Genomic DNA, 12542 nt, shown 5'->3' with positions numbered 1-12542 from the left:
TAAGGAGCAGTTCATCACCAATATGGAGTTTGACAAAGCCATTCTTCAAATTGTGATCATTACCTGCTTTGTCCAGGTAAGTCTAGGCTGATAGGGGAGTATCATTAAAACATATTCAATATTGAAAGGCCTAGATAGAGTGAACATGGAGCAGATGTTTCTTATAGAGGGGGAATCTAGGACCAGAGGGCACAGCCTCAGAGCAGAAGGACAACCCTTTGGAACAGAAATGAAGAGGGATTTGTTTAGCCAGAGGATGGTGAATCTGTGAAATTCACTGCCACAGATGACTGTGGAGCCCAAGTCACAAGATACATTTAAAGCGGAGATTGATTGGTTCTTGACTAGTAAGGATGTCAAAGGTTATGGGCAGAAGATAGGAGAATAGGGGTGAAGGAGATAATTAATCAGCTATGATAGAATGGAGGAGCAAACTGGATAGGCTGAATGGTCTAATTCTGCTCCTACGTCTTATTATCTTGTATGGTCTTATAAGTCACAGGCAGTTGACGGCAGCACAAAAATAAATTCACAGAACAAAAACAGACCAGTCCATTGGTAACTTAATCCTCATGTCAAGAGTGAAAAAAATTTAAAAAGTATCTTTTACTCCATGTCTGAACAAAATCCAAGTTGAATATACACATGGTCACAGCACCATGGACAACATAGCACGCGCCTAGATTCTAACATGAGACTTAATAACAAGGCCAGGATGTCGGAATTTTGCCAACGTAATCAAACTTGGAGACGTGGATCATGACAGAAAACACTTGAAAACCTTGGAGACATTTCAATGAAAATTAGACACAGCAATAAGTGGACAGGGAATGAAAATCAGAAACAGCAGATGTTACAAATCTGAAATAAAAACAGAAATATCAGGAAACACAGAGTGGGTTAGACAACAAGTGTGAAAACATTAACTCTTTCTTCATCTACGGATGCTGCCTCACCCTTTGGGTGTTTTTATTTTATATTTAAACACAGGTTTCATATGCAAAAATGTTGTGCTGACCTTCTTCATCTGAACTTAACACAGTTATTACTTCAAAGGTTCATTTATTATCGAAGTATATAACTCGGAGATTCTTCTTCTCCAGATAGCCACAAAACCAAGAAAAAAAAGAACGACAACACAATCATCAGTCTTCCAAACCCCCCCTTCCCTGCATGAAATGCAACAAGAATATCGACACCCAAACTCGTCTACACCCTCCCACATGAAATGCAAAAACAGCATAGGACTCCAAATCCCCCTCTCCCCACACAGTGAAGCTAACAAAAAATGCAACAAGAGCATCTGCACCCCTCCCCCTACACGAAACCCCACAAGAACATTGACCCCCAAATATCCCTGCTCCACACAACAAAAAACTTTTTTTTTTACACTCTAAACTACACACTTATCCTCTGGCAACATAAAAATATTGCAAGGATTAATCAAAGAAATATTTTCCAAGATATCTTTAAATGAGTTAACAATGCATAAAAATATTTATACTACATTACACTTTCTGAAACCCAATTCATTTCTAAGCAATGGATCCAGATGTTTCTAGTGAAACAGAGCAGTTTATTTATGAACGTTTAAATCCCTTGGAAACTAAATGAAGTAAGGCATGTGGTTTACAGTCACCAAGCATCACTGGAATTTATATTTTGTTTAATGTTTCTGAAATACCATGGGGCTTAGCTGTGATCTGAGCAATAAACTGCTTGTGTTAAGGTGAAATGGAGCATATTGGAGCCTGTTCAGCCCATTCATGGTATAGTATGACTGTTGCTATTGTGTAGTATCTGCTGTTTGTTCCATTTCCCAGTTTCACAAATGTACCCCAGTCTTGCCCACTCTACTCCAATCTTAACTAGGATTACTTTTTTAAGTCTTACTACTTAAGCTGAGACCCCAACTACAACATCAAAGCACAAATTATGTCTTATGTCATGTGAAGAGGATAGGCATTCTGACCTGTCCTTCTCAACTTGTATTCAGTGTTTAGCAGAGAGTTCATGTAATTTGGTTGCATTCTTATCTATTCAGTTGTAGCTTTAAAATCATCTACCAGGGATTTTCTTTCCAATCCTGCAACATTAATTTGGGAAGCACTTTCCATTTCTCATCTATGCTCTCCTCCCACATCATAAAAAGGACTCTACAACTCATGTTCTTAGCAGTATTTATTTATTTGTTTATTTATTATTATTAGTTTGTTTTTGTATTTGCACAGTTTGCCTTCCTTTGTACATTGTTTGTGGATTTTTTTTCATTGACTGTTTTTTCATTCTATTGTGACTGCATACAAGAAAATGAATCTACATACTTTCCTAATAAATTTACTTTGAGCTTTGAACTTTTGAAATTTCGCAACTCCAGTTCCCTTGTGCTCACTAACAAATCTGCATCTCAGTTCCATCTCCATCATTTCCAGCAACCCTCCCACTCTTTTGCAATTGGCCAGCATTCAGTACTGGATAGGCAGGAACTGGCTCTAATTTGATTGAGTAGAATGAGAATATTGCTGTTAATCTCCATCAACACCTTCAGTGCATAACCACCACCTCCTACCCGCTCACCAGGGTGTGTCTGAAACTGAACTTTTGACCCCCAAGGACTGCAGGCCACATATTTGCAGCACCTCCAAAATGTGATCTGTTTTGCTCCTAACTTAGCTCAGCCGCTGCTGAAATCTCCAATTACATCCTTGTTACATATAGCGCAGTATTATGATCAAGAGGTTTGAAGTCATCCAGAAATATATTGTCTTGGCCTCCCTCGTATTGGCCCATTGACCCATCACTCCTGATCTCACCGGTCCAACATTGCTTCTATTTAACTAATGGTTCATTTTTAATTTCTTATGTTTGCTTCCAGTTTGTCCAGGATCTTACCTCTCCTTTGTAATCTCCTCCAACGTTAATTTCTGAGATTTTGAAAAATATTCACTGATGGGATTTGCTGTATATTATCGATATGGGCCATCAACCTACCTCCTAACTGCCCTTGAACTAAATGGTTTGCACAGCTATTCCAACGTGTAGTCAAGAGTCAACCAGCTGGTGTGGGTCTGGAGTCACACATAGGCCCAACCAGGTAAGATCATCAACTATCCTTTCCAGGGTGGGGGGGAAGGGGGTGCATGTGTTGAAAAGGCCATGTGAACTCTAGAAACAATCTGGCAATTTATTTTTATTCTAAATTTAAATACATTTATTTCTTCTAATTGCCATGGTTGGATTTGATTTTTTTGTCTGGAATCATAAGGCAAGACCTCGGGGTTATTAGTTGAGTAACAATATCTCAATTCAGAACAATTCATTTATGTATATTTCATTTTGTAAGCTATAGTATATTTTATGCATTGCATCACACTGCTGCTGCAAAACGACAAATTTCATGACATTTGTCAGTGATAATAAACTTGATTTTGATTCTCCAGCTTTGACAGCCTCATCTTATGATGCAAGCTCACCTGGAGAATTTGCATCCCAAGGTGGGGCTTCTAGATCTCTCTCTCTCTAAAGCTCTCAGTTCCTTCTCCTCATTTCCATTCATTAATTCAACCACAAAATATGTTTCCTTCTCTTAATATCCAAATTTGCCTCAGTGTTGAACTCATGGTTATGTTTCTGTGAAATGTGTGGGAACATTAAGTTAAAATGGTGTGTAAACATAATATGTTATTTGAGCGGCTGTTTCATACTTTCAGTAAATGTTGGTTTAATCATCAGAGTGGCAAATTGGAGGAAAATTCTTCCCACTGCCTGTAGAACTACCCTCTGTCAACCAATGTCAGTAAAGCAGAATATCGGCTTGTTACTGCTGTGGTGTTTGTGAGACTTTGCTGTGCAGTAATAGGCCGCTGCATTTGTCCCATTATGACAGTGTCCCACCAGCTGACCCCTTCAGGAACTTACTTCCCCACCTGTACAGAGTCCGGCATCCCCACAGTGGCTTCATCAGCTACCTCAAAACCGTAGAACCGGAATGAAAGTAAGTCATCCTCAATCACTGATGATACACTGACGAAAGGGCATGCAGGAGTGAGATATATTAGCTGGCTGAGTGGTGTCGCAGCAATATCAGTGAGACCAAAGAATTGATTGTGGACTTCAGAAAGGGTAAGATGAGGGAACGCACACTAGTCACCATAAAGGGATAGAAGTGGCAATTTCAAGTTCCTGGATGCCCATATCTCTGAGCATCTATCCTAGTGCAGCTACAAAGAAGACACAGCACTGGCTATATTTCATTACGAGTTTGAGGACACTTGTTATGTTACCAAAGACACTCGCAAACTTCTACAGATGTACCATGGAGAGCATTCTAACTGACTACAACACTGTCTGTACGTGAGGGGGGGGAGGGGGCTATTGCACAGGATTGAAATAAGCTGCAGAGAGTTGCAAACAATCAATTCCATCATGGACACTAGACTCCACAGTATCCAGGACATCTTCAAGGAGTGATGCCTCAAAAAGGCAGCATCTGTCATTAAGGAGCCTCATCACCCAGGCCTTTCCTTGCTCTCATTGCTACCATTAGGAAGGAGGTACAGAAGCCTGAAGCCACAAACTCAGCGATGTAGGAGCAGCTTCTTCCCCTCTGCCACCCACTTTCTGAATGGACATTGAACCCATGAACACTACCTTACTAAACTACTTATTTATTTTTATTTTTGCACTACTTTATATAGGCATCCGTTAGTCTCGTGAGACCATGGATTTGCGCCTTGGAAAGTTTCCAGGGCTCAGGCCTGGGCAAGGTTGCATGGAAGACCAGCAGTTGCCTATGCTGCAAATCTCCCTCTCCACGCCACCGATGTTGTCCAAGGGAAGGGCATTAGGACCCATACAGCTTGGCACCGGTGTTGTCGCAGAGCAAGGTGTGGTTAAGTGCCTTGCTCAAGGACGCACACGCTGCCTCAGCCAAAGCTTGAACTAGCGACCTTCAGATCACTAGACGAACGCCTTAACCACTTGGCCATGCACCACACTTTTGCACTTCTTATTTAACTATTAAATATATGTACATAATAGAAAAAACATAAATTACAGTAGGGGTGTGTGTGTGTATATATATATTTACTGTAATTCATGTTTTTTCTACTACTATGTATTACATTGTAATGCTGTCACAATGAAAAGTTTAACAACATTCTGGTGATATTAAACCTGACTGATTCCCATGAGACTGCCTAAGCCAATGGATCTGAGTAACTGTGTTTGGAAAATTATTCACTGGCCACAAGATGCTTTGGAAGATCCTGAACTTGTGAAGAGCGTCATGCAAATACAACTCTTCCACTTATTAAATTTTCTCTTCTCAATGACAGGACAGAGGTAAAAAGAGCTGGCAGAAAATGGTAGTGCCCAGTGACACCAGATGAGCTTGTTTAGGGACCATGACACGATTCCATCTCATGACAGGAAAGGAGACCACTTCAATGACGGTTTCACAACTCAAGTGGCTTAGAGAGCAGAGCCTGGAAATGATCACAGGCAGCAGCTAAACAAACTATGAAGCCAATGTAATAAATTAAATACGTAGGGTACAACTCATTGACGTAATCAAGCAATATGTTCAGTGCTATCAAATGCTGACTCATTTCTATGTAACTCTCCTTTATATAGCCATGCCTTCAAATGTATAGCTCTCAAAAATGTGTCTGAACAGTAGTTGAAAGTTCAAAGTGAGTTCCTTATCAAAGTGCACACATGTCCGCAATATACTGCCCTGAGATTCCTTTTCTTGCAGGCATTCACAGTAGAACAAAGAAATACCGTAGAATTAATGAAAAACTATACACAAAGAACGACAAGCGACCAACGTGCAAAATAAGACAATCTGTGCAAATACAAACAAAAATGAATAAGTAAATGAATAATACTGAGAACATGAGTCGTAGAGTCCTTGAAAGTGAGTGCATAGGTTGTGGAATCTGTTCAGAGTTGAGATGGGTGAAGTTATCCACACTGGTTCAATAGCCTGATGGTTGAAGGGTAATAACTGTTCCTGAACCTGGTGGTGTGGGACCCAGGGATCCTGTACCTCCTTCCCGATGACCGCAGTGAGAAGAGAGCATGGCCTGGATGGTAGGCACCTTGATGATGGATTCTGCTTTCTTGTGTCAGCACTCCTCGTGGGTGTGCTCAATGGTGGGGAGGGCTTTTTCTGTGTTAGACTGGGCTATGTCCACTACTTTTGGGAGGGTTTTCTGTTCTTGGGCATTGGTGTTTCCATACCAGGCCATGATGCAAATAGTCAGAAACTCTCCACTATAGAAGCCTGTCAAAATTTTAGATGATATGCAACTTCTTTACCCTGGGTGGTGTGAATTACCAGAGCTGAAATTGGTTTTTGTGACTTTGACATCAGCATGTCACAGAAATTACTTGCATTTATCTAGGACCTTGTAACAGCATTCTAAAATACCTCAAGTATTGTTTGTCCCACTCAAACAAGTTTACGATCTTACATACAGTTAGGCTAGCGGCCTCTCAGAGCAGCAGCCGAGTTTCTGGCACCACAATTGGTTTCAATGCAGAGCAAAGAAGGAAAGTGCTTGGGTGAGCAGTAAAGATGGGAGAAGCAGTACTGAGAGGAATAGACAGGTGCTTCTGTGGCAGAGAATGAGGCTCCATAGTCTGCCAGGGTTAAGGATGTTTTAAAATCGGGCACAGAATCTTCTGAACTGAAAGGGGGGTGGGTGGTGTTGGGGAGGGCAGAGGAGGAGAGGAAGAACAATTAAAGGTTGCACCATAATCTTTGTTTTCATGTTAATGCTAAGAAAACAAAGGTAGAAAGAGGGATAGGGTCCTGCAGCATGAGTTTAGGGGGGTTAGACGGAGGGCTGTTGAGTAGAACCTCTTGGCTCACAATTTCAGGATTGTGCTGGTGAGGGTGAAAATAGGAGTGGGCAGATGAATACGTCACTAGAGAACCGGTACATTAAGGAGTGTGCAAGTAGTTAATTCAATGGGATCATGTCTGGATATCCTTCATGTCTTTAGCAGAAAGATATAGATGTGTGGACCACACTGCCAGGGGTGGCAATAGAGGCAGATAGATTAGAGGCATTTAGGAAACTATTACATAAACACATGGACGATAGAAAAATGGAGGGTTATGTCGAAAAGGTTAGATTGATCTTAGAGTAAGTCATAAGGTTGGCACAACATTGTGGGCTGAAGGACCTGTACTATGTTTTAGTGCTCTATGTCCTATGTTAAATAAAGGTATACTAGAATAGGAGACATTGTCAGCATTGTCCGCTTGCACAGGCAAGCACTGTGATTAAACATCATTGGGTAATTTTCTAAAAATACAGTGTTCCCAAATATATTAGATCCTGGAGTTCTGGATGCAGAGATAGATCAGCTTTCTTAACAACTTCAATAATGCAATAATTAGGACTTTTATTTCAGCCAGCAAAACACAAACCAAGTTACTAAGCTATCAAAATCATCACAATTAAAATTCTATTTCTGTCAGAATGAAGTGCATAAAGATCTGGGAAGGATCTGAGCAGGTGCAGCAGTGGGAGTCAATGAGCCTTTTATCCTCCATGTTCAAGATGGACCAGATTGCCAGTAAATGGGAGGGGGATCAATATCCTTGCAGAGAAGTTTCATCTCCCTACTTTGGAGAGTTTGATCTAATTTGGGGGGGTAGGGAGGGGGGGGGAGGTGTTGGGGTGCACAGTGACAGAGCAGCAGGAGGAGACAAAAAGGTGAAAGGTAAGTCAGGCAAGTCCATGGTAGGATGGTCCAAGGTGAGATGGCAAATTGGTTCCAATATTAGTCTGTTGATAAGAGGCAGGCGAAGTGGTGGAAGTATACTGGAAGTTTGGAACCTGTTGTGTTTATTACTATTTATTATTTATTATTTATGGTGCAACTGTAATAAAAAACAATTTTCCCCGGGATCAATGAAGTACAACTATGACTATGACTATGTGTACTGTAGGAATGGTGCTGACACTCTTGTTTGTAATATACAGTGAATCCTGGTTAACTGGCCCATCGGTTAATTGGGGCATCAGCTTATTTTGGACTATCCTTCAAGAACAAAAACTAACCAAGAAAATAGCCAGGATTCCCTTAGTTTATTTGGAACACAATTTTGCTCAATTGGGACAGGAGACTGTTGCTTAACGGTCGTGTGCACTTGTGTGATATGAGACACCATACCCTGCTTAGAAGCAAACTGTTTTTAGATAGCATCAGTTGTGTGTGTTTGTGTTCAAAAAGCAGTGATCTTTGTCACTGATAATCGGTGAGAAACAAGCAATAAGACAATTCAGAATCATTTTGCTCTCTGTGGTTTCGAGCAGTGAGACTTGGAGATGCCAGAAAGGGCTGGGAGAAAAAGTGAAACAATTTCACTACTTCGAGTTAGGAGCTACAAAGAATTTGAAGGTATCGGCAATCATCTTGACTGTTACAGTAAAAATGAAAATTTGGAGGCTGCGATTGCCGAAAGTATTTTACGAAGGCAGTCCATTATCTGCATTCGGTGTGTGTGCTGGTTTTGTTCATTTACAGTCAGTCAAAAGAACACGGCGGCATATACTGGATGAATTCCTCCATTGATAACTATTAGGAACTAATATAGTTTTATAGCACTGTAGGAGCACAGATAGTATTCTAATTTGTTCAGTATTTCATTTAAATACACAATTTGTTATTCAGTTAAATGGTAGTTTGTCTTTTTAATATCTTTTTAACTATTCTCATGAAAACTCTGGCCAATTGGGACTGCTGCTCAATTGGGCCAAAATGTACTGGTCCCGAGGTGTCCCAATTAACGAGAACCCACAATATTAACAACTTGGCTATGAGTGTAGAAGGCATGATTAGTAATTTAATAGTGTTGTAGGTAGTGAGAAAGGTTGCCGAAGGCACAGCATAGCATAGATCTGATGGGAGGTTGGGTGGAGCGTTTGCAAATGAAATTTAATACCAACATGGGTGAGATTTTCTCATTTTAATAGGGCATACAGGAGCAGGATGTATACAGTAAATGACAGGGTGCTAAGGATTGTTTATAAACAGAAGGACCTTGGGATTCAAGCCTAGCATTCCCTGAATGTAGTGACATATGTAGATGGGTTGGTGAAAGAGACATACAATATACTTGCCTTCATGGATCGCAGCAGAGAATATACAATTGAGAACATAAAGTTGCAATTTTACAAAATCCTGGGTAGATTGCATTTCGAGTATTGTAAGTAGTTCTGGTTGCTACACTATAGGAAGGAATAAGATATGTTGTAAAGGGTGCAGAATAGATTCACTAGGACGTTGGCTGGATTAGAGTACATTAGTTATGTGGAGAGATTGGATCGTCTGGGCTTGTTTCCCTGGAGGGAACATTGAGGGGTGACCTGAAAGAGTTATATACACAAAGATAGGGTTGTTAGATAGATTTACCCTGGGATGGGGATCAAATACAAGGAAGCACAGGTGTAATGTGAGAGAAAAGAGTTGTAAAGGAGATTTGAGTGAAATATTTTTTTTAGCCATGGAGTAATTGATATCCAGAACTCACTACTGGTGGAGGTGTTGGAGTCAGATGTTATCACTACAATTAAGACACTTAGACTGCCACTTGCAAAGGCAGGGTGTAAGATATAGGAGCAGAATTCTTTATTCGGCCCGTCATGTCTGCTCCACCAATACATCATGGCAGATTTATTATCCCTTTCAACCCCAGTCCCCTGCCTTCTCCCCCACAGCCTTTGATGCCGACCTATCAATCTTCACTTTAAATATTCCCGATGACATGGCCTCCACAGAGACCTGTGGCAATGACTTAACCACTCACTGGCTAAAAAAAAAATCCCTCCTCTTTGCTTCTAAAGGGATGTCCTTGTATTCTGAGCCTGTGCATTCTGGTCCCAGACTCTCCCACTAATGGAAACATCCTCTCCATGTCCACTGTATCTAAGCCTTTCAGTATTTGATAGGTTTCAATGAGACATTCCTCTCATTCTTCTCAGTATCAGGTATAATATCACTGGCATATGTTGTGAAATTTATTGTTTTGTGGGAGCAGTACATTGCAATACATAACAATAAAAACTGTGAATTGGAGGATATATATATATAAATGTGTGTGTACATGTATGATGTATCTGTATATGGGCTGACCAGTGGTGTCATGGTACCAGCACTGGACTTTGAGGCAGATTGTCCTGAGTTCGAATCTGGCTGAGTCCCAAACTGAGCAGCAGCGGTATCTGCATGGACTGCCGCTGAGCTGTCGTCAACTCATGGCGACCACTATGGATAGTAGTGAGGTAGAGTTCATGAGTTCATGTCCATTCAGTCTTCTACAGAAGAATAAAAAGGAGCATAGAAAGATTTGGTCCTAATGCTCGCAAGAGGCATTAGTATAGATGGACAGAAGGGCCCATTTTATGTGTACAACTATGACTCCAAATTAACTTCTGTGACCTTACAATATCAATGAGTCTGGGTTAATCAACGAGAGTTTGTCAGCCAAGTAAGAAGTAAAAGAGGGACACAAGTGAGCCAAGCTTTCTCCCTCTTGTTGGGAGTGCACAATCATATGTCTGTGTTGGACCGCTGTCCGGTTTTCTGTGTGCAGGAAGTGACAGTTGACTCAGGTTCATCTATTCACACCAGCTAGCACTGTCACTGATTTCCAGCCGGTAACCGGGGGATCCGACTTTGTTTACTGGGGACTAAGGTCGCAAAAATTAACATTTTCATCATGAATCAGTAGAGATGATTCAAACAAATAAAGATGACTGAGACTGTTATTCTGCCAGCTGGCAAACAAGTGTTAATTTCAGAAATATTTGCTCATTAACAACAAAGGCCGGAAGTCCTGGGTTTTTCCAAAAGGCATTAACACATTTTGAGATAGATATTGACATGGAGTGGAAAAGTTTCTAACATTTGATGCCTGCTTAAAAAATTTATACAAGCTCTGTGTGTTTCCTGGCTGCTTACCCATGCACCCCTACCCTACACCTAATATTTTCACCTCCACCCCAACCCTCCTCTTCCTGTCCACCCTGTTACTATTCACCAATAACCAGATCAGCTTGCCTGCCCATAGTGATATTTTGTTCTACACACTGTGAATCAAGAGCCCCTTTGAGGAAACTTAGCCTGCACCTACAAAAATATGAACTATTTTATGCAGATGTGAAACAGGTTTTGTCTTTTATCCCATGCATGAATGAGTTCAATAGCAGTGAAAGGGAAAGAAATCCAGCTGAAGTTGGAACTTCTCCACATTTGTGAAATGAAAAGTAGATAAAAAATATATTTTTGAGAAGTGCTTGTCTGGATCTACTTCCAATGAATTTGGGCTGACTCTGTTTTTGGCTGGTTTGATAGACACTTCTGGAGGACGGCATGCAATACTAATCAGAAGTTAAGAAATAAAAAAGTACAAATAACAGACTGTATGGGAAATGCAGCATCATTCTAAAAGCTTCCCCTGAAAGAGCAGGGTGCATTTTTTCTGTGTACGCTTCGGTTACTTTAGAAACAGAAGTGGTATACGTTTTGTCTAATGAAGCAAACAGAATGGGAAAAGCTTATTTAAAGGAGCTTCAATTGTTATCGAGTGCCACACAACAGGTTCTCACATCTAATGTAGTTTCATGAAATACTTCCCTATAGATATAAAAAAAACTTACCTGAAGACATATCCCCTTCACTTAGCTCTCCAGATTCTGAATCCATTTTCCTTCCAATCCTTCTCAGTCACTAGTTGCTGACTACTTAAAGTGAACTCTTCAGTGTACAGTGGCTGCTGCCTACAGACCGAACCAGCACTGTAACTTAAAAGCAGATTGATCCTAAAGTGAGTCAGCATTGAGCTCTGCTGCCTCCCAGCTCTGCTTCATTTTTTTTAAGCACAGCGCAATGACTGGGCAGCCGGGCGATTGGTTGTGACGTCTGACTGAAAACCATTCTCCAAAGGGACTGTTCGATGTGAAGGAAACTAATTTGAAACACAGAACTGCGTAAATTCCTCTCACACAGACTGTATATGAATAACAAGGATCCTAATGATTGAGCACGAGGCTGCTTAAAGAAATAATGCATTGAAGATTCAAGCTGACTAAATGATTAATAAAGTGATAGTCTTGGAAGTCCAGCTGTTCCCTGGGTTAGTTTAGCACTGACTGTTAATAGTTAATAGCTTTAGATATATTTCTTCATAAGCCTTCAAAATAGCTCTGGAATTATTATGAGCAAAATCTTCATTGTTGCAGAATCCCTATTCAAATCACTGTTAAGAACAGTGGACAGTGGACTACTGAGTCTGTATAATAAGATGAGGCTCGTATTTTCAGAGCAGCTGCATTTAAATCTATTAAAGTCTGATTTTTCTATTCCATTCAGCTAAACTACAAAAAAAAATTGGCACACTTTTTTGTTCCACTAAACCGCTCTGAAGAGAGAAAAAAAAATGGTGCGTGTGAGTCACTTCCCCTGCCTGTGCCATCGTTCATTAGAGTGTGATTGCTTCTGCACTGAGAGAAGATGGTACA

The 12542-nt window shown here is 40.6% G+C and overlaps 1 protein-coding gene across 2 annotated transcripts in view; it reads right to left on the bottom strand.

The window, feature by feature from the left end:
* Window positions 1-11928, bottom strand: part of tnfaip8l3 (tumor necrosis factor, alpha-induced protein 8-like 3) — a 69106-nt gene extending 57178 nt beyond the window's left edge. Inside the window, exon 1 of one of the 2 annotated variants that reach the window (XM_072277707.1) lies at window positions 11682-11928. In XM_072277707.1, the coding sequence (XP_072133808.1) occupies window positions 11682-11727 (46 nt within the window). In that variant the 5' untranslated portion in view covers window positions 11728-11928. The remainder of the gene's footprint in view (window positions 1-11681) is intronic. The other variant, XM_072277706.1, reaches the window with a different exon arrangement.
* Window positions 11929-12542: the final 614 nt, after the last annotated feature.

The sequence above is a fragment of the Mobula birostris genome, chromosome 14 (assembly GCF_030028105.1).
Source record: "Mobula birostris isolate sMobBir1 chromosome 14, sMobBir1.hap1, whole genome shotgun sequence".
Classification (NCBI taxonomy): domain Eukaryota; kingdom Metazoa; phylum Chordata; class Chondrichthyes; order Myliobatiformes; family Myliobatidae; genus Mobula; species Mobula birostris.
This window is presented reverse-complemented; position numbering and strand designations above follow the sequence as displayed.